Below are 23,189 nucleotides of genomic sequence, written 5' to 3' on the forward strand. Positions count from 1 at the left end.
AGACAGAAAAGGGGAGAGAAAGACAGACACTGCAGACCTGCTTCACTGCTTGTGAAGCGACCGCCCTGCAGGTGGGGAGCTGGGGCTCGAACCGGGTTCTTTAGGCCGGCCCTTACGCTTTGCGCCATGCCCATGTGCTTAACCCGCTGCGCCACCGCCCGACTCCTTCTTTAATGTCTTCTGTTTGCTTTGAAACTCACCAAGTGTTCTTAAGGGAGAGAGACATTTTAAGGACTTCTGAAATGCCCCTGACTTGACTCTACCCACATTGACTTTCTTTTGCTTCTGGCTTTAGTACAGAGTCTCATTTTTTAGTGTCAACAAAACAATGAAGAAAGCTTTTCTTTCCTTTAGTCCAGGACTGAAAACCAAATGCAAAAACTACCTCTGGCATTAATTTTTCACAGATGAATGTTGTTATGATATTCCTATTATAGCATGTTCATGTGCTTTAGAACATTTCAGAGGCTATTAATAGTCTACTTGCAAGAAAGGACGTTTTTTTGCCAGCCCAGTGCAAATCACCAGAACCTTTAAGCCATTCTTCCTCAGGTTAGCAGTGGTATATCATTACCTGTGGTTTAGCCAAGACATCACATTTGTCAGTGTTGAAACCGCTCCTTTACTTTCAGTGGTTTTAGAAACCCACTTTGTTTAGGAGATCATTGGGACATTTTTAAAAGCGAAAACTTGGGAGATTTGGGGATCTGCAAGTTTTGCTGTCCATGGTCAACTGATCTTTGCAAAATAACCTTTGTGGGATCAATCGGAGTATGGCCATCTTCTCAATGATGAGGTCTGGTGAAGTTGTGAGGCTGGAGATGGGTGGCCTGAGAGAGCACACAAGTCATCAAGCACAAGCGCCCAAGTGGAACCCTCCAGTCATCACCAGTGAAGGAAAGCTTAGCCATTAGCCACAGATAGCTCTGTTTATCTCTCCCTAGCACTCATTTATATCAAAAATGAAGAGAGTGAATTTTAAAAGGCTTCTGGGAGAGAAAGATAAATACCAAATACGAATGATCTCAGCCATAGGTGGGACTTAAAAATAAAGGACAGTAAAGAAAACTATAAAGTGGACTTTGGACTGGAAGTAATTCATTGCACAAGGAAAGGAGTTGGGGGTGAAGGGGCATTAAGGCCCAGTGTGCAGTGGAAGTTGAGGGTACAGGGGTAGCCCAGGTAGCCATCAAAGACGGATGAGGTGTTGTGTCTCTGTGTTGAGTTTATTCTGTAAACCGTTAGCCTGCACCAATACAAAAAAATTAAAAGACTTCTGAGAATGCTGAAGCCTTATAGGAGCCAGGCCCCCACGATAAGCCCTGTGGCAAAAAGAAAAAGAAAAATGAAAAAAAAAGTTCTGAGACCATGGAGCACACCTCTGAAGGACATACGTCCTTCCTTTAGATGATTATGAAAGAGTTTAATGATGTTAACAATCATGTGTGTGCGCATATATAGAGTGCAAAAATGGTATAGTAAACATTTCCTGTACCTTTCAGTTGTCTTCATCTTTCAACTCTTGAGTTAAAATGACTTGTATTCCACTGAAGCCAATAACTGTCTAGAGAAAATAACCTCTGTATGGGGAGTGGTTTTAGGCCTGCTTGCTTGCTTTGTCATTTCTTCCTTTGCTCTCTTTTCCTTTTATCTTAAATGTAAGTGCAGAGTATTTGTGCAGTAAAATTGGGGCGGTATGTGTGAACCAGTTGGATCTTAATAAGTTCACCTTGGCATATTCTGCTCTTCACAAAGTTTAATTCAACAGTGCATATTACATATGTCTCCAGTAGCTGTGATAATTGACATCGGAACTTATAGTACAAATGAAAACCATCATAGGAGCTCAATTGTATAAAAATATCAATTTCTAAAAAAAAAAAAATGGATAGACACGCCTTTTTATTTTAAGTAGGATCAAATGTGACTAGTGTTTTTTTTTCTTTCTGCAGTTTAGTTCTGTGCAGGTGACTGGCAAATTCATAGATATGGCGTAAGAACTCTTTAAAGATCTCTTTGTACAACTTGAAGATGTCTGTGTGGTTGAGAACCTCTGTCATTCCATTTCTTGATGTGATTTGTAATACGCCTACGCCTCTTTTTAATGGCACTGTGGTATTCCTATTCATAAGGCCTTTCTTCGGCCTAGCATCACTTTCAGTTGAAGAATGGTTTCGCTCTTTGTTTAAATGTCCACACTGACTATTATATGAAGTGTATACATGAAAGTTATTAAGGATTTAATGTGAATGCATATGAATTTGATAAGATGGGCTCTGCTTTCGGTGTAAGAATTCTCACATTGAGAAACCTGCTCTTCAATTAGTTGAGCACATGGAGCTTGAGGGCAAATGAGCTCATACTCACGCATGTTTCTAAAACAGTTCTCACTAATGTTTCAGCTAAATCAAAATAAAAACCAACAAGAACATGAAAAGAGACTAAGAACTATGTTAATGTGGCAATTTAAACCATTTTGGTTGGCCAAGTGACCTTCCATCTTTCATAACTTTTTAACAGTTTGAGAAATCACTATCCTTAGTGCCGGAGACTGTCAGTCTGGTGTGGAAAACTTAAACTTTTTCTAAATGTCTCTAAAGCTGAGGTACAGAAGAATGACTCACTCTCTTTTCCTTTCCAAAGGGTGTTAGGTTGACTCTTGGCTATGCAGTTCTCTCAACCTATCGCTTCCTCATAAGTCTTTTTTTTCTAACCTATTGTAATTTTTCTGTGCAATCTTTTATTTGAAACAGAACAGATGAGGTTCGGAGTACTGAATTAGTACAATTTCATAATTAATTGATTGTAGGGTATTATGAACATTAGAGCTATGAAAAGTTTTTAACTTTGAATCCTTTCAACTTCCATTAAGGATACTTTGATTATTTAGTCTTATTTTGCTCTTGTCTTCACTAATCCACTCTGCCATGAGTAGACCGTGTATTTACTATTGCAGTGAACAGCAATGTAAATGAAAACCCACAGCAACAGAACACATTCAAACGACCCATTTTCCATATCACATTATCAAGTCACTCTGGACTCACTGTATCTTCTCTGCCTTCTTTCTGCCAGAAGGGAGATGAGTTGTGAATACCAGGCAGACGAAACAAATCCATCAATCCCTATCCTCACAGGCTATAGAGAACTGTGGGCTGTATACTACGAGACATTCAGAGCTCCCTAGCCACCTATGAGTCTGATCTAGCAGGTACTTGACTCACAGGTCAACAACATCCTCTCAGTTCAGTTGCTCCAATTAAAGTGTAGTTGGGTTAAGATAAATAGAGAAGGCAACCCTATCTCTGTCATTGACCAGCGCTCTTACTAATCTGCACTCCCTGCCACCCTCCCAAAGCAATGTGGAGAACTGCGTAGCCATGGTTAGCCTCAACTCAACCCTGTCCACAAAGGCCAGAGTGACCTTGACCTCCACCTCTACTAACGATTAATTGATACTATCTCTAAACTCTTCATAAAACACACCAAAAAAATAAATAAATAAAGAAGAAGAAATCCTAGGATGTTTTTCTTGATGACGTACTGACTTTTCAGATTGTTCTTTAAGCTGTTTTTTAAACTTTAAAGGCAACACTGATAATGAACGCTTCCAAATGGTAAAACAGAAAATCCCCTTCAAATATAACCGGCCCGTAGAGGAGTGGCTGCAGGAAAAAGGTAACCGTCATTAAAATTTCATTTTAAAATCATTTGATTCTAAACCCTCATTTTTAAAGCCTGCAAATAAATGTTCCTTAAATGATAATCGCCTGCTGCATAAATGACTGTTTTAATTTTCATTCTAATTTGTGTCAGCTTCCACCTGCCATATGTTGATAAATCATGCTATAACGCATTGCCATGAAGTAACAGTTAAAGGGACTAACATCTAGCTTGCTATCCATGTGATGACCACAAACAAGAATTTACAGGAACTTCTTAAAAAATGTATTATGGCAATTTAACCACTGCATGACATTATTTGCTAATTGGTTTTTAAATTAACTCTCACATCAAAGCTTTCTAAAGAAATGTCAAAAATATTTTTTTAAAAACTTACATCTTGAGGCTGTTCTGGGTAACCAGAAAAAAAAAAGAAAAGATCAACTCTTGTAACTTAAACTGCTTAAAACAAATGTTGGAAGGGGAGCAATATTTTAAACATTTGCTTTTAAACAAAAGAATGAAAAGGCAGAATTTTTGCCTTCAGGCCAAAGTTACAGAGACAAATGTATCCTATAGTGGAGAATTTTGTCCTACGTGCTGACTAAAACCCAGAAAAGAGACATATTTTTTCTTTCTTTCTTTGTCAACACTCAGGTTGTGTGCATTTGACAACAGAAGTGGTTCAGACAATGCGTTTGAAAAGGAAAAGGCTCATGAAACAGCAGCTTTGGATCTGCTGACGAAAATAACCACTTTGTCAATTAAAGGGGCAGCAGTTCTACCTGATGTCAGAATTTTCTGTGTGTTCTGTCCGCCAGGATGGAAACTATCATCTTTCAGTGAGGAAAATTCTCTCCTGAAGAAGCTAAGTACCTTGTTCTTTCCTAAGCCAATCTAACTTATTCTTGGCTCAAGACCTTAATAGAACCCTAAAATTTTATGGAGGTCTGATTGAATGACATATAAAAAGCAACTGGATGTATCTGTTAGTGTGTTATTAAAAGGAAAAAATTTCCACGGTTCTAATTTGAAAACATTCGGCCAGTAAAACACGGAAAATCCTCACTGGGTATTAACTGTTTGCCCTGCTTTTAACGTATGTGGTCTAATTAAAAATAAAATAAGAATAAATCTAAAAAGAAAATAATTGTGTTTAAGTAATCACCAGCTCATAAAGTCCCTTTAACATTAAAGACAATGATCGCCTTACTTTTTTAAAAAGGAAGAAAAAAAAAATGGATGCATGTCTGAGTCTCATGTGCCTGAGAGAACTTTTTGTTTATTTCGAATTTTTGTTAATAATATTTTACTTTACTCCATTGCCTCTTTGAAGTCTCAGTTTAATAGCATGCTAGGCGTTTTTCATTTGTATAAATCATTATAAAGTTACTATAGGCTTTCACTGTTTCTTATGGTAGCTTTGTTTTCAGTTGGCATTCATCACAGTAGAATGTTTTTAAGTCTATAAGTTGAAGGGTTTGGAGAAGGGTAGGGGTGAGGGGTGGTATTTGAGATTCCTAAGCATATGTGTGTGCGTGCGTGCGTGCGTGCGTGCGTGCGTGCGTGTGTGTGTGCACTTATGCATTTAATACTGAAAATAATAATTTGAAACTAGTCTTATTCTGGAAGGCCCTTTTTAAATATCTTGGGTGAGTAACGTCTATTTATTCTACTGTTTTACCGCTTCCTCTGTCTAGCTAACCTTCCCTTCAGAAAGAATGGAGAATGCATACCAAAGACCTTGTAAAGCCAGGTAGGAGAAGGACAGAGAATGAAGGCTGAGCAGGCAGGTACATTCACGTGTTGGGAAACATCTGGAATATCTCGCTGGTGCCGTTGAGAGACCAGCCTTCCTGAGTCCGTTGTCTGCTTCTGGCTGCTACTGACTGACGTTCTGACCTTAGACACTCCACTTAACCTCTGTATCTCAGATTTCCCATCTGAGGAGAGGAGAAGTAATACTACCTGTTCCCCAAGGGTGTTCTGAGGTTTAATTAATTAATCTTTATGCAACACAGACTGAAGACGTGCAGAGACTTAATTGAGGCAGTCTGTGAATTTGGTGTCCAAATGCAGTAATAATTCGACTTTGAAGAAGACGGATACTAGAGATAAACAAGAAGGCATCCTGTTTAAAAGTCTGCACTGGCGTTTTGATCAGGTTTTGTATTATTGTCAGACAGACAGTTTTCAGATTGGGAGACATGACCTTAAAAGTCATAATGGATCACCTTGTGTGACAAGGAAACCTGACACTGATTTTGAGAAATTATGGACCAATCGTAACTATTTTTCCAGATAGTCTCTGGTGCCCTTCATAAAGACAAAGAAGTGATGACTCTTTCTCACGTATTCACTGACCCTACTTTGCTGAGATACATTCATCATGGCTGATGGGAAACAGAGAATGTTCCATTATTCCTTTAGTGACTGCCAGTTGTAAAGCATTTGAACCACCTAACCCAAGGTATTTACAGGTGTTGGAAGTGGGGTTTTAAAACAGAAGGAGAGATCTAGCCAGGATTAGACCAGGAAACAAACATCCAAATACTTCTTTTACCAGCATAAGCAGTAAACTAGCTCCCTGTCTCAACTAAACATTTCTGGCCTTATTGCCCAGAAATTACTAGTAGATTTTTCTTGGAAAGCAGTACTGGTTACAAGCAATGTATTCTTATGACCCTAAAAATGGTCTTGCCTTTAAGATGCTTGCATTAGTCTGGATCAAGCAGAGTACTGTCCTGAGTAGGACATAAATTTTACAGTATTTTATACTTAGTATAATTCAATTTTGCATTCAAATTTTATTTTATTTATTTATTATTTGTTTATTTATTTATGTATTCCTTCCTTCCTTTCTTTCTTTTTTCTTTTTTTCTCTTTCTTTTTTTCCTGCCTCCACAGTTATTACTGGATCTTGGTGGATACACTACGAATCCACTGCTCCTGATGGCCATCTTTTCCATTTTATTGGATAAGACAGAAAGAAATTGAGAGAGAAGGGAGGAGAAAGATAGACACCTGCAGACCTGCTTTACCACTTTCGAAAAAAAAAAAACCTGCAGGTGGGGAGCCATGGACTCGAACTGGGATCCTTGCACTTTGTACTGTGTGCACTTAACCTGGTACCCCACCACCCAGCCCCCTGCATTCCAGTTCTCCCTGACCCAATTTTTTAATTTGTGAACAATGGTATAATAATCATACCAGGAAAATCAGATGAACATTAAAATGTGAAGTACTTTAGTATCCTAGATGTAAAGTTATTTTAAGTATTTTTTAAATTCTATGAATTATCAACATTAACTGACCAGTGAGAACACGACACATGAGAGAGAAAGAGAAGCAGAGAGGTAAGCACATATTAAGGCTGGCCAAAAGCTACATAAATAGAGGAGATGTTATCTAACGGGGCTGGCTCTTAAAGATATTGAAATAATAGAGAAGCTGGGCTGGGTGAGAATGTTTTGCAAAACATCGATGAATTTTACACACATATCAGCAACTATATTTATTACAAACCATTAATTCCCCCAATAGAACTACTTTAACAAAAAAAGATTGAATTTTTGTCCTTAGATGATGTGCCCATCAGCATACTTTTCTTATGCTAAGTTAAGATATTCCAAATGTCTATGCAAGCTTGACAGCATATTTATTCTTCCTTGCAACACAGAATTTATTTGAGAAATATCAGACGTTCAAGAAAAAAGATGTTGTCAAAAACTAATAATAATCCATAAAGAGGTCTGAGTATTACCTACCTAAGTCTTGTGTGAGAAATAACAGACCAAAAGTCAGGCAATGAAGCATGTGCTCAAGACGCAGAGAGAATGGAAATAATGGGAGTCTATCGGATCGGATGTGATGGTACACTAGGGTAGTGGGTAATTATGTTACCATTAAGGCCAACAGATCCTAGTGCCATGCTCCAAATGATTTCATAGACTGCGGGTGATTATCGTGATAACAGCAATTTCTGGCCAATCACACTGCAATATTTGGAGTTTCTAAAGGATTTACTAATGGTTTTATCAGGGGGTTAATGGTTTACAATACAGTTGTTGACACATGGGTACTCTTTCTCATCTCCCCATGGCAGGTGTCTGCAAAATATTCTCACCCGTAACGTGGAGTCTTTGACTCTGTCACTATCAGAATCCCGGGCTCTGTCTCTCCAGCCCCAACTAGCCCAGAGATCTTTGCTTTGGTGCAATATATCACCCAAAGCCCATATTTCACTGTGTCTTCTCCTTCTCTTTCCTTTTTTTAAAATTTATTTAATTTATTTATTCTCTTTTGTTGCCCTTGTTGTTTATTGTTGTAGTTATTATTGTTGGCATTGTTGTCGTTGCATAGGACAGAGAGAAATGGAGAGAGATGGGGAAGACAGAGAGGGAGAGAGAAAGACCTGAAATTCACCGCCTGTGAAGCGACTCCCCTGCAGGTGGGGAGCCGGGGGCTCGAACCGGGATCCTCAGGCCGGTCCTTGCACTTCGCACCGCTTGTGCTTAACCCGCTGCGCCACCGCCCGACTCCCTCTTTCCTTCTTTATTGAGGTTCCATCGATAAATACTGCTTAGCCAGTTTAAGAGTTGCCCAGCGAGCACAGATCACACTTGTATAAAGAGCTCCCTTTACGCAGGTGCATTTTCCTACTTCTTTCCTTCTTTACACCGGTGAATTGTTCATCTAGGCACTCTAGGGGAGCTGGTGGTAGTATTAAAGGCCTCATAATAGCGGGACGTCAAAATATATCTCTCTATTTAGAATAGAGATTGTGTAAAATCTCACAGACTCTTACAAGTATACACTGTATATACCTTTTATTTAGCAGGCAAGGATGACAGAATGCTACTTCTAGTCATTTGTCACAAACATACTTTACATGATAAGATAAATGAGTGTAGTAGTAGTTGATCACTGGCTAAAATTCAGAGGAATTCAAAAACTATACATTTAAGTCTACCAGGAAGTTCCCTCCATTTCTCTGTGTGGAAAAACAGAAGGAAAAAATAAGTCAGAGAAACAACGGCATAGAAGACCTTAGATTTCAAAGAGCTGCTTGGGTTTCTTGATTTTTGATTTTTTGTTGTTGTTGTTGTTCCCTGGGAAAGACCAATCTTATATTTAAGAGAGATTTTATAGATGGAGGACGTCAGAAGGAAAATAAGTTCACGCTACTGCGAATTTCATTCTGCCGTGATTCCATTTTCCTCTCCACAGCACATAAGTAGCCCCCCAAGTGACAGCTCTCAGCAAGATGGGCGGCTTACTGTGCCCCAGCTCACAGTCCTACAGATGGGCGGCTTACTGTGCCCCAGCTCACAGTCCTACAGATGGGCGGCTTACTGTGCCCCAGCTCACAGTCCTACAGATGGGCGGCTTACTGTGCCCCAGCTCACAGTCCTACAGGTGGGCGGCTTACTGTGCCCCAGCTCACAGTCCTACAGATGGGCGGCTTACTGTGCTCCAGCTCACAGTCCTACCTCTCTGTTACTTTCACGGCTTTTCTGAGCTGCTCCCTTTATTAATTCCATTTCCCCTTTTTAAGACTCAGATATTTAAAGCAACTTTGCTCTTTCTGGGACCTCTAGCCCCAGGAACATTATCAGTGCCCACCTGCCTTTAATGTATAATATGATAGAGAGATTTTGGTGTAACCGTAAGCCCCACTTTCAACTTAATAGAATGAATACACACTCAAGGAATACAGACAGGAAATGATCTGCCATGAAATTTATTAAGCAACATCTGCAGAAAGAGCTGGAAGGTTTCTAAAGAATGAATTTTGTGACCACTGCGATGTTTATGTCTGATAAGCATACAGTGAGTCCTAATTACAGATAAGTTAAGAAGTCCTCCTTTAAAAAATATTTATATATTATTGGATCAAGACAGAGAGAAATTGAGAGGGGAGGGAGAGATCGAGGGGGATAGACAGAGAGACACCTGCAGCCCTGCTTCACCACTCGTGAAGCTTCCCCCCTACCCACAGGTGGGGACCAGGGGCTTGAACCTGGGTCCTTATACACTGCCATGTGGTGCTTAACCAGGTGTGACACCACCTGGCCCCATAAACCCTCCTTTTAAAATCTGATACTGAGTCACCTTTCTGAGGATTTTTTTTTATGTTACTCTGTAGGCTAAACATTGAATTTTATTATTATCACACAATAAAGAAAGTCGATTATTTAGGGCATTAGAAGTTTTAGCTAGACAGCGGAAGAGATGAACCTAGTAGTTGTTACTCACTAATATCTATATTAAATTCTTGTTATTCAATTTTCTCCCCTTCAGTTGCTCAAGGAAGCCTGTTCTGTTACCTGGTCCATCAAGACCAGGTAAGGCAAAGAGAGAAAAATGTTTGGGAATATAATATTGTTTCCTCCACCCAACCCACTAGGACGGCAGTTAACCATCTTCAACACCCAGGCGCAAATAGCCATTGGTGGAAAGGACAGAGGACGCCTCTTCCAAGGCCAACTCTCGGGGCTCTATTATGATGGTTTGAAAGTACTGAACATGGCAGCTGAGAACAACCCCAATATTAAAATCAATGGAAGTGTCCGGCTGGTGGGAGAAGTCCCATCAATCCTGGGGACAACACGGACAACCTCCATGCCACCGGAAATGTCTACCACCGTCATGGAGACCACCACTACCATGGCGACCACTACAACTCGCAAGAATCGCTCCACAGCCAGCATCCAGGTAGGCCGTCCCCCCACCTGTGCGGCGCTTCTGTTTCTGCCGTTGGGGCAGGGCTAGCAGAGTCGATTTTCTCTATGTATCTAGAGTCTGAATTACCACATTTGTAATACGGATGCCACAGATGCTCACAGTAATAGAATTCAGTCGAGAAAAGCCAAGCCATTGCCCCTGAATTGTTAAGCCTGCCACATTTATCACTGAAAGGGTAAAACGGTCCTTCAAAAGAAGCGATGGGTAACACTTTCAGTATGAAATACTCTCTTGTCTGTACTGTGATGGAAAGCTGGGAGGATGAGAAGGAAAATCTGTTGTCACAAGCAAGTCTATGCCTTAGTTCCTTTGTTTCCTAGCTCCTCACTGACCACTGAACTATGAGTGTCCATTTGAGGGACAGCATTCTGTGGAGAGTGATTGAAGCTAGATGGTCAATGAATCACCGCAAAGTATGTGTTTGATGTCACTTACTTGCTATTTTTTCCGGTTCGTTTTCATTCTATTTAATAAAATGCTGACTACATTGGAAAGCTGAAGGTCTTGGTTTAGCTATGCCAATGGTTCTTAGCTTCAACTCTTTCACAAGCTCCCATAGCCTCCATACTTACGTTAAAGTACTTCTATAAAACGAAAACTCAATAGTTTGCCAGTTCTCTTGGAATTTTATAAATCTAGTTAGTAGGGGATAGAAGGTTAATAGAGCTATTTGCCTTAAATTCCCTGGAATAAATGAAGATACTACAATTGCTTGTGGAGAAATTACCCCTAACATAGTTAGAGTTTGTAGAAATTTTGGCAGATCAGTATCGATTTCTTCTGTTTTCTATTATGGAGACATTATCCCGGAGTTCAGCTGAGTCTTTGACTCTACTCATCCCACGGACACAGTGGGCATTTTAAGCTGAAGTCAATCAATTAAACCTTCTTTATGGTCTCATTCCTTGGAATCAAGTGTGTGGCTGTGAGTTCAGGCGGAGACTAAAGTGTGGACTTTTTCTCCAAGTTCCTGGAGACCCACAAGAGGGATTATGATGACATTTCTGATGGAAGTGGCCATTGATGGTGGAGAGTGGGATATATTAGAGGACTAGGCCCATCTTAGGATTTCCTGACTAGGGCTGATGTTTTAGAAACATGTGTTAGTAAGAGAAAACAAGGTGTTTATTCAGGTACTAAAAATTGGAGGAGATGGCAGAGCTGCCCCTCCAAAAGCCATCTAGCATCTAGCTCTCAAATTAGGGTCTTGGGGTTCTGCAGGACTAACACAAAGGATTCTGGGATTAAAAACAACGTTTAGTCACAAGGCCGTCCCTCTGTCTCTCTGGTGCCGATAGTCGGTGCTTTCATAATGACCTGTTAATTTTGTATAAAGTTTGAGGTGACATTATTGTGAGGAAAAAGCCTCTAGAAATTTGTGTGATTTTCAGAGACTTCCTCCCAAAGTAGTGCTTTTGTCTGTTCTCCACTTTAATATATGCATATATTCATTTTATCTGGTAGGGCAAAGAGAAATTGAGAGGAGAGAGAGACAGAGATGGAGAGAGGAACAGAGACGTCTGCTACTCTGCTTCACTGCTTGTGACGCTTTCCCCCTGCAGGTGGGGACCAGGGGCTCAAACCCGGGTCCTTTTGAACCATAACACATGTGATCAACCAAACATGCCACCACCTGGTCCCTGTTCTCCAATTTCCATCCTCAGTTTAGCAGACACACACTCGGTTAGTGAAAGCATCAAGAAAGACAAGCAAAGTCCAAGGACCATCAAGCCATCCCTCAAAACCACTTCCTCCCACTTCCTACAAACTACCATTCATAAAGCACTGCTTCCTATCAGTAACTAATATCAAGTGTCAGATTTCTTTTCTTTCCTTTTTTTTATTGTCCTTTGTGCCAGGGATTGAGCCCAGATTGTCATATATGTCATATATTGTCATATATGTCAACCACTAAGCTGCTTTCCTGGCTCAAATATCACAGTCTTAGAACTCAGATAATTGCTGAGGGATAGAGCCAAGCCCAGCTAGAACAGTGCGTGCACAGAGCGAATCTGAGAAAGAAACAAGATACACATCCTAAGAACCAAAGTCTGAAACCCTCTAGGTTCCAGTGGATACAGCGGAGAGTACTGGACTGGGTTCCCCAAGGCTCTTTCTTTCAGGAGTGACCCAGCAGCTGTTCACAAACTCCTAGACAATGCGTCTAGGTGACTGCTATGTCACTGATGAGGTCAGCTGCTAAGATGGGAAAGGTTAGCACAGTCTACACTCAGCTTCCTGTGTTCTCATTCAATGTGGAGGCAAAAGTTGAGACATAGTGTCTTTCACTCATCACTCAGTTCCCATAACCAAAGTTTTCCTGTGAGAGAAGAACGAGCCCAAAGGTACGTAATTCCAAGAATAATGGGTATTTGGTTTAACTCAGGACTCCAGATGGAGTCGTTACCAGTAAAGAAAGAGTTCAGAGTGTTCTGTGCAAGCCGCCACTAGGATTCATTTCTAAGTATTAAAAGAATAACAATCATGACCCACTTTTCTGTGCTGGGTTTTGGAAAAGTCACCTTGACATTGGCCGGTGTTGCTGGGCACATGAAAATAACTGGGAAGGCATGGTGCTCAGGCTGGCTTGGAACTGCCCTTATAAACAAGCGGAATGAAAGCCGGTTCAGCTCTGTGAGATTTCACTCTTCTCTCAGACTCACAGACTTGCAGAAATGAGGAGAGAAGAGGAGAGAAGACGAAATTTTTCAGACTTTGTAACAAACAGTACCTCAGTGAAAAGATCTCCACAGGGCCAATAAGAAACACATGGTAGCCTTGCTATTTTAATTATTAGACAACAAAGTAAAAATATGTGATTAAGATGTTGATCTAGGAGAGCTCCAATGTGTTGAAGGGAAAAATGTATTCTTTTGAGTCAGAATGTCTGGGCTGGACTCCCAGTTTTTCCAATTATTGATTTCACTGTCTATCTCTACACAGGTAGTTTAGCCTCTCTCAGCCTCAACTTAATTATCTGCAAAATGGGTTTATTTCTAGAGACTTGACGAATGTAGGTCGTAACCTGTCCCATAAAGTTTCATTGAGCAGTGGATGTTAGGAAACACTTCAATCCCTGAGACTCTCTTGGGACTCACAAGTCTTCATAAAAGTTAGTTTGCAGGAGTCGGGTGGTAGCGCAGTAGGTTAAGCGCACGTGGCACAAAGCACAAGGACCGGTGTAAGGATCCCGGTTCAAGCTCCCGGCTCCCCACCTGCAGGGGAGTCGCTTCCCAGGCGGTGAAGCAGGTCTGCAGGTGTCTGTCTTTCTCTCCCCCTCTCTGTCTTCCCCCCCACCTCTATTTCTCTCTGTCCTATCTAACAATGACATCAATAATAACTAAACAACAATAAGAAACAGCAAGGGCAACAAAAGGGGAAATGAATAAATAAATTTGAAAAGGTAGCTTTCCTGTACAGTGGAATCACACAGGAAAAATGCAATTTTCTGTATTCATGTAAAGCCACAAGGACCAGTTATTTCCTCTGAGGCTTCCAGATTGAACCCGTGCCCTGAAATCATCAGGTAGAAGAGACTTCTATGGGAGACTTTCCAGGAGCGGAAGTTTCCTGTTGGATGGTGACAGAAAGTATCATAGGACATTGTGTGCCCAAGGCCCTGGGTTCCATACCTTATACTTCCTAAGATGGAGTAACACCATGGTCTTTCACATAAAAAAAAAAAAAGAAAAGAAAAGAAAAAAATTAGAAAAATCCATGACAAAGAAAATATTGGCATTTAAATAGAGATAGGACCTGACTCAGAGCCTGTACAATCCTTTCTCGGCGACCTCTTCCTTTCTTGGGGTCCTGTGTTACATGTGAGACATGGAAAATTAATCTATTTGTAGATAAAAATGGTCAAATATCAACTTCATGCGTTTCAAAATCTCATAACACACATGTAAAACATGGCATTATCGGGAGTCGGGCAGTAGCACAGTGGGTTAAGCGCATGTGGCGTGAAGCGCAAGGACCAGCATAAGGATCCCAGTTCGAGCCCCCCGGCTCCCCACCTGCAGGGGAGTCGCTTCACAGGTGGTGAAGCAGGTCTGCAGGTGTCTGTCTTTCTCTCCCCCTCTCTGTCTTCCCCTCCTCTCTCCATTTCTCTGTCCTACCCAACAACGATGACATCAATAGTAAGAACAACAATACAACAACAAGGGCAACAAAAGAGAATAAATAAATAACCATTTAAAAAAAACATGACATCATCAATGACATTTTGAGGTTCAAATAGAGCGTCACACATTTCCAGCACTCTTTGTTGCCTTGGACGGAGGTACACGGTAAGGCCACCTTATTCCAAAAATCGTGTTCTAGTGGGACATGGGCGGTGCCGTTGTTGCGTTGAGAACAATAGTTCTTTTCCTAAGAATGGCTCTCTCTGGCCCTCCACCTTTCCCTTGCTTCCAACAGCTTGATCCACAGTTTGCAATCCCTCACTTACCACTTGACAACAGAGCCTCCAGAGGAAGTTTATTTTTAGGATCAAGGCTCAACTAATATTGATTAACAGCCTTACATAATGTGCGTCTCCAGGGCTTGCTACTTGCTTGCCAAGCCTCATAACTGGGGAAGGCACCGAAAATTTGTCAGTCTAATTAGACTTTAACTGCCAGCCAAGAAATATCTTCTGTCTCTTCCTTACCCTCACACAAGTACTTTATTTTCTCCTTCTCAGAGAATAGTTTTGGGGGAAAGGAAATTGGGCTCTAATTTACTCATTAGACTAAGATTCTCCTGTGACATTTCTCTCTGAAACTGCAGATTTCTAATGAGGAAAAGAAAGGGAGCTTGCTGGGTTGGGGGTAGACAGCATAATCCTCACGCAAAGACACTCTCATGCCTGAGGCTCCAGAGTCTCAGGTTTCATCCCCTGCCCCTCCAAAGGCCAAAGATCAGCTGTGCTCTGGTTAAAAAAAAAAAAATTAAAGAAAGAAAAGGAACTTGATGGGTCTGTCACCCTCTTAAAACTTACACACTGCCGTGCAAATAAGGCAGGAGAGAGAATGCAGTATCTTTCTATTTTTCCCCAAGCCTACAGTTTTAGTAGATGGAGTCAGCAATCCCCAAAGCTACATTTAGTCACCAAAAGGCCCCTCTCTGAGAAAGTCCTCCGCACATGTAGGCTAGAAGGTTGCACATTGCTTGAAGTTGTAAAGATGTCCTTCTCCTTGGGTCGTAAGCACTGTAAGGCGGGATTGCCACCAGAATCGCTCAGAAAGCTCTGAGCCTTATTTTGAATCATCTGCACAGCTGGCAGCAGCTGGAGTCAGCTTTTTGCTACTCCCCATGCTGGTCTCTACTAATCCCTAAAGCTCTGGGTGACACCTAGTGAAATTCTGGGCCAGACAACTTCCCATATAGTATGTGGCATTCCGTGCTGTCTCTCAGACTATTTTCCTTTTGTTGTTGTTGTTTTTTTAATATTTATTTTCCCCTTGTTGATTTTTATTGTTGTTGTTGGATAGGACAGAGAGAAATGGAGAGAGGAGGGGAAGACAGAGAAGGGGGAGAGAAAGACAGACACCTGCAGACCTGCTTCACCGCCTGTGCAGCGACTCCCCCGCAGGTGGGGAGCCGGGGATTCAAACAGGGATCCTTTCGGGGATCCTTTCGCAGGTCCTTGCGTTTGGCGCCTCCTGCGCTTAACCCTCTGCGCTACCACCCGACTCCCGACTCCCTCTCTGAGACTATTTTCTTCCACATTGCTCCTTCTTGAAACACAGGACCTCAATAAAGGAAGAGGTCACCGAGGAAGGATTGCACAGTCTCTGAGTCAGGGCCTATCTCTATTTCAATGTCAGTATTTTCTCTGTCATGGAGTTTTTCTTTTCTCTTTTCTTCTGTGAGGGACCAGGGTGTTCCTCCATCTTAGGAAGTGTAAGGTATGGAACCCAGGGCCTTGGGCCCACGATGCCCTATGATACAGTAGACTTCATAATTGCCTTTTTTCTTCATGATCATCTGAAAGAACACTAGTGGAAGATGCACTGAGGTACTGCTAGCGTGAGAGCAGAAACTACGTGTACACTGTTTTATCTCAGGGCATTCAGAACCTGAGACAGTGTTGCTTATAATGTGGAGCTCAGTAAAGAGTTTTGCTTGCAGAAAAGGAAACTATACTAAGTGGATGAATGACTATGGGTAGAAGGAAGAGGCAGAGGATAGAATCCATTTATGTCCCAAGCACATAATTATGGCTGTCAGAGTGAGTGCTGTTTCTTGGAACTTAGTATGATTATCTGATATATGGAGCTTATAATTCCAACACTGATTGAGATGATATAAAAGCAAGGCCAAGTGACTCAATGAAGAAGACCAGTGTTATTCTTTGAAATGACACTTCAATCCAGATCTCATTAGGGTAGTATTATTATTATTTTATCCTGTTACTCATCAAACATTTGATCAAGGACAAAACAGTTAACTTCCTTAGGCTTCTACTCTTTCCTCATCTGTTAAATTTAAGAGTAGGTAGATGATGATGATCACATTCTCTCCAATGTCTTCATTCTTTTTTTTTTTAAGTGTAGTTTTGTGTCCATCTAGGAAAATTTGACTGAATAAAGGAGAGAAAAGTTGAGAAGGCTAGAGATAGTAGAAATATTATGTAATTCTGTTGTTATAAGAACTACCTGCCCATTTCAGAGATTGAGTAACTAAGATTGAGAAAAACTCCTAGAATCAATTGTTTTTCTTTTCTTTTTTAGCTATTTAATATTGATTTACAAAATTACAAGATAACATGGGTACAACTCTGCACCTTTTCTACCACCAGAGTCCTGAATCTGTAGTCCTTCCATTGCAAGCTACAAAAGTTCTCTTAAGGTTGTTATTATTATTTCTACAATTACCTGTTTATTTGTATATATTTGCCCTTTTTATCCCCCTGTAAGCCCATCTTCTCTTCCAAATAACATATACACCTCTACTACATCCAAATGTCCTCCCTTTTTCCTTTCTCTCTCTGGGGGAGTTGGAGTTCAGAACTCTCTGTCCATCCCCCGCCCTCAGTTCTCCCCAGCTAGGAGTGTGGATCAAGATTATTTTGGGGGTGCAGTAGGTGGGAGTTCTGGCTTCTGTAATTACTTCTCTGCTGGACATGGGCGTTAGCAAGTTGATCCATACTCCAGCCTGCTGTACAGCCATCTTTAATCTCATTAAAGCAATAATATACTTGATGACCGCTTTCTACTTGGCCTTTGCTTGCTGAGAATTATCCAAAAGGGTTACAGAGTTACCTGCTCTGTGTGTAAGAAACTACCAATTTCTCAGTGACAAACAGCATCAGTAATTCCACGTAAAGTAAGATTCAAACCCTTTTTCTTCTAAAAATGTATCTTTTTATTCTATTTATATATGGTTTATATATGGCAGGGGAGTGACTTCAAGCAGCAAGCACCGCCTCCCAGATTTCAAGATGGATAGTTCCGCTCTGCCTCTGACAAAGTGGTAGGAGGAATGGGGTTTGCTGTGAGTGATAGTAAGAATTAGAAACACAGTGAGACCGTTATGACATCCTGTGTTTTGAAACCTTCTAATTAATGTCTTGGGTTGTCTAGAGAGCCAGTTCTGTTCGCTAAATGGAGACTCTAAGTTCCTCCTTGGGTTTTCTCATAATGCAGAGATGGAATGATTGGAGGCGACATGCCAAATCTGTGATGACTAGCGGTCACAGAGAGAATTGCTTTATCAGACTTTGACTCTTATACATAATGTGGCCTATTCAACCTTTCATCCCATCTGATTGTGTGAGAGAGAGAGAGACAAGGAAACAGAGAGGTGGGAGAAGAGAGAGGGGGGATAGGAGAGGGTGGGAGGCAGTGGGAGGGTCTTGACAGAGGAATGGGAGAGGAAGGGAGAAAAGACAGACAGACAGACAGACAGAGAGAAATTGTTCATGTGTGTTTTCGTGTATCAGCTAATACGTAGTGTGGACAACTGGACGGTTTTATGAGTTTGTTGGAAAAGTCGTGACTCTTCTGACAACCCAGCAGTAAAGCCCAGGATCTATCCATGTCCAGAGAGCTCTCATGTGGTGACATCATGCTGCCGTGCGTCTATTTGACGGACTGGGGATCTAGTCAGAACTTAGACTTCCGTGCCGAAGAACTGCAACAATCTCCTCTCCCTCTCCCTCTCTTTCTCCCTCTCCCTCTCCCTCTCCCTCTCCCTCTCCCTCTCCCTCTCCCTCTCCCTCTCCCTCGTTTAGTTTGGCCTCCAGAGTCATTGCTGAAGCCCCACGCCACCACTGCACATGGACTACTCCTGGTGACCACTTTGTCCATTTTATTGGGTAGGACAGAGACAGGGAGAGATAGGGAGAGAGACAGACAGACACCTGCAGGCCTGTTTCACTGCAGGGGGAGCTTCCTTCCTACAGGTGGGGAACTGGGGACTCAAACCTTTCTCTCTGTGCAGGTCCTTGAGCTTAGTGCTAAGTGCACTCAACCAGGTGCACCCCCACCCCCACCCCCATCTGATGTCTCCCCGAATCCAGCTGAGGGTTCTTTACCACTGGGAATCTTGTTAAAGGAAAGCGTTATGTAAGCTACAGAGCAAATACCTTGTTGAGGGTTAGAAAAGAAAATGCAGGGCCTGGTGGTGGTGCACTTGGCTGAGCGCACATATTGCAGTGCTCAAAGACCGGGGTTCGAGCCCCTGGTCCCTACCTGCTGAGGGAAAGCTTTGCAAGTTGTGAATCAGTGATTCAGGTCTCTCTCTCTCTCTCTCTCTCCCTACTCTCTTGATTTCTGATGTCTCTATCCAATAAATAAAGATAACTTTTAAAAAATTAAAAAGACTTACCTGTCAAAAGGAAGAAAAGGAGAAGGAGAAGGAGAAGGAGGAGAAGGAGAAGGAGAAGGAGAAGAAGAAGAAGGAGAAGAGAAAGAAAGAAAGAAAGAAAGAAAGAAAGAAAGAAAGAAAGAAAGAAAGAAAGAAAAGAAAAGGTACCCCATCAGACAGTCCTGCCCCTGGTGGTCTCTCTTTCTCCTCCCCTGTCCACTATCCCATAGTGGAAAAGTAGATCAGATTTCATTTGTCATGATATTTAGGTCCCTTCTGTGAGAGGTGACCTCCAATGGAAGTAAAAGGACACGAATGATTTTAATCTGTAGTAACAATAGGAAAGCAGCCCTGACCACGCTGAGCAGCATAAACACGAGAACTGACAAATTGTACTCTGTGCCTGGCCACTTCCTTCTTCCTGATGCCGAGAGAGACAGAGACAGAGAGAGACAGAGAAACAGAGAGAGAGAGAGGGACAGAGACACACAGAGAGAGAGACAGAGACACACACACAGAGAGAGGCAGAGACAGAGAGAGAGGCAGAGACAGAGACACAGAGAGAGACAGAGACACACACAGAGGCAGAGACAGAGAGGCAGAGAGAGAGAGGGACAGAGACACACAGAGAGACAGACAGAGACAGAGACACACACACAGAGGCAAAGACACAGAGAGAGGCAGAGACAGAGAGAGAGAGGCAGAGACAGAGACACAGAGAGACAGACAGAGACAGACAGACACACACACACACACACAGAGGCAGAGTCCTGTACCCACAACTCACACCGTGATGCACAGAGAAACCTCGCCCAGCCTTTATCTGAGAGCTTCTGTTAGGATGATTAGTGCCCTGCTGCTGGGAAGCTGTTCTGCAGAAGGAAGACAAGCAGTGGGCAGACACATGAGATGTACCTCTAGGGCCATTTCTCATTATTATTGTTGTTGTTATTATCATTATTAGTTCCTCGCTGCCCTATCTCTCCTGTTCAGGAATGCTTTATCTATTGGCAAAGGGGAGGGGATGACACTTGAAAATAAATTTCACCAGAGAGAAATTAACAAGGACAAAGATAGAAACAGACACTTTTTACTAAAGAAAATTGATCTGAAAGACGTCTCGTTCTTTATTCATGGTCTTGTCTGTCTTACAATTATTTTTGTTATTTTCATTTCTTATCTCCTTCTGTTTTTATCTTTGTTTTTTTTTCTGCCTTGAAACATATATTCAAATGTGTTCTTTTTTTTCTTCTGGTGAGTTTTTGTCTGCAAGCATTAATATGATATAACTTACGTAAATGTTATTTCTGACCATGTGTGCAAGAGACTGGAAGGGGTCATTTCATTGTTTTGTAGCTCCCATAATATAGCCCACCCTCTGGTTGGTTTTAACTTTTAGAGAGTTACTTGAAAAAAATAACTATCCTGTTCCATTGTCAGACATATTACCCATTACTCCTACTTCTTCAATATATGGCCTAACAAATAACCAGTTAACATGAAAAAAACCTCTCTCTGTGTATAGGACATATGATACCCACCAGAATGTTTTATTTCCCCTACTTTTCAAACAAGGGGTGATTTTCAAGTTCTAACCATGCCATTTCAGAGAATGCACAGTAGTTATCCTTATTAGAAATATAGAACCATGCTAAGAGTCTTAGCCTTCTACTTCTGTCTACTGATAAAATGGCAAGTTGATTATCCCAGGTGGGAAGTGCTATAAATTGATTTAAGAAACACTGTGCTTCTGAAGTCAATTATATGAGGACACAGTTCTACCATGATACCCACATGCAACTTTAATTTTATTTAAATTTTTGTATTCAATTCACTGAATTGAATATGTTCTTTGAGCCTGATACTTTCTTAGGTATTTGAGATACAATGCACAAACAGAAAATGCTTTGGGGAAGCAAAGAATGAATTAAATATATCTCTGTCTTAAAGAAGCATGCAATCTGGAAGGGCTCTTAAATATTTTTATATCTGAGAACTCACTTTTTAGGTCAGCTTTCTACAGAACTTTTAACACACTGGTCTATTATTATAGTTGTCAGCTATATTTATACAGGTCAAATCTAAGAATAAGGTCTTTAATTTTACCTGGAAAATAAAGTTTAAGGATATAAGCAGATGGCAGCAGTAAACCACGTTGCAATGAGGTGATTGCCTTTAAAACATATTTTTGGTTTCATGGGATCATTTTAAAATACTTAGTAGCACAAGGAGAATTTTTCTTGGGTTCTGGATCATCACCACATGCTCTTTCCAAACTGGGAGAATATGAGAGATGGTCAATGGCTGAACCCAGTATGACTAGCTGAACTTCAGAGCGACAGGCCAGTCTGAGTTTGGTTTACGTCACTCAGCACTGTATACCCAGAGGCGAACTGCTCAGGCCAGGTTGCAGTGCACTCCGTGAAGAGCACTTAGTACGAAGTGTAAGGACCTGGGTTCGAGCACCGGCTCCCCATCTGCAGGTGGACCGCTTTACTAGCAGAGAAGCAGGTCTGCAGGAGTCTGTCTTTCTTTCTGCCTCTCTGTCTCCCCCCTCTCAATTTCTCTCTGTTCTCTCCAATAAAATGGGGGAAAAGATGTCCGCCAGGAGCAGTGGATTCCTAAGCCCCAGCAATAACCCTGGAGGCAAAAAAAAAAAAGAAGCAAGTTGCTCACACATTTAAACTTGTTTAAAATAGTCTGTGGGTACTGACTTTATGTTTTCATTTAATACTTATTTGTTGCTGCATATATGTGCTCATTGGATAGAGGAAGAAGGACACTGAGGCGAAAGGATAGAAGCAGAGGCTGTGAGGCCCAGCAGGGCTACTTGTCTGCGCAGGAAGCATCTCCCCTGCAGATGAGGACTGGGGGCTGGAACTTGCGTCCTTGTGCGTTGTGACATGCGCCCTCTCCCAGCTGTGCCCCCAGCTGGCCCTCTTCTTGCATTCTGATCTGAATGGTGTCAGATTTGTCCCTTAATGCGCACCAGAAATACCAGCTGGCCCCTGGGCTGTGCCGTTCGCAGGGAGCTCAGCTTCACCGAAGGACTCTGCCAGTCAGATCCCTCCCCCCTGGCGGGCCATGTCCAGTGTGCGGTGGATGAGACTGTGTCATATTTGAAGACCCAGCCTTTTGGTTTCAAATCTGACCAATGAGGGGTTCCCAGTTAGCTCCAGGGAATACTGAGGCCAGCTGAGGGCTTTGTTGGTAAGAAAAACATTAGTACTTTCTTGTGTTTCTCTCTCCCTCACACATTCAAAGCAATACATTCTTCTGGTTTCCTTCTCATCACACTAGGTAATTTTGTAAGAGAATTTTCAGTGTAAACATCTTACAGATATGCAGGAATCCTGCTTATAATAATACTCTTTTGGCATCAGTAGCTACAGACAGGTTCATGGAACTTTTATTTTTAATATGGGCAATTTGGAGTAAATGTTTAGAATACTATTTTGTTGCGTACAATTACAATCAGTAATGTGTTCCATGATAACTGAAGAAAATAAGAATCTATATTGAATAATGACGATTGTGTCATTGTAAGAAAAACATTATCACTTTTTTGTGTTTCTCTCTCCCTCACACATTCAATGTGATACCTTCTTCTGGTTTCCTTCTCATCAAACTAGGAAATTTTGTAAGAGAATTTTATTTTAAGTGTGAACATTTTACCTATCTTAGCAATTTTCTTTTATATTTAGGAGACACTGCCCTTAGCAATGTACAAGGAAAGGTGATTATGTCAGAAAATATCAGAGATGGCTTGGCCATGTCTGACATCGTTAAATCACGTTGTGTTCTGAAAGAGCCCTGTAAATTGAACTGAAGGAATGATGTGACCATTGAAAAAGGTCTCCCCAGGTCACCCAGCTGTCGCAAAAACTCCCTGAGGAAAGAGAGAGAGAGAGAGAGACCCAGTATTCTCTTTCTCTAGGACCATGGAGATTCTGCCAAACCTGTATTTTGTGTTTTGCTTACAAGAC

General features: G+C 41.5%; 1 protein-coding gene across 3 annotated transcripts in view; it reads left to right on the plus strand.

Annotated features, from left to right (window-relative positions):
• The window catches only part of LOC103123725 (neurexin-3-beta), a 455,087-nt gene that overhangs the window by 314,376 nt on the left and 117,522 nt on the right, over positions 1 to 23,189 (plus strand). For 2 of the 3 annotated variants that reach the window (XM_060181343.1, XM_060181345.1), the window contains exon 4: positions 10,073 to 10,380. In XM_060181343.1, coding sequence (XP_060037326.1) covers positions 10,073 to 10,380 — 308 coding nt within the window. Of the gene's footprint in view, positions 1 to 3,588; positions 3,679 to 10,072; positions 10,381 to 23,189 lie in introns of all 3 variants that reach the window. The other variant, XM_060181344.1, reaches the window with a different exon arrangement.

The sequence above is a fragment of the Erinaceus europaeus genome, chromosome 22 (genome assembly GCF_950295315.1).
Source record: "Erinaceus europaeus chromosome 22, mEriEur2.1, whole genome shotgun sequence".
Taxonomy (NCBI): Eukaryota; Metazoa; Chordata; class Mammalia; order Eulipotyphla; family Erinaceidae; genus Erinaceus; species Erinaceus europaeus.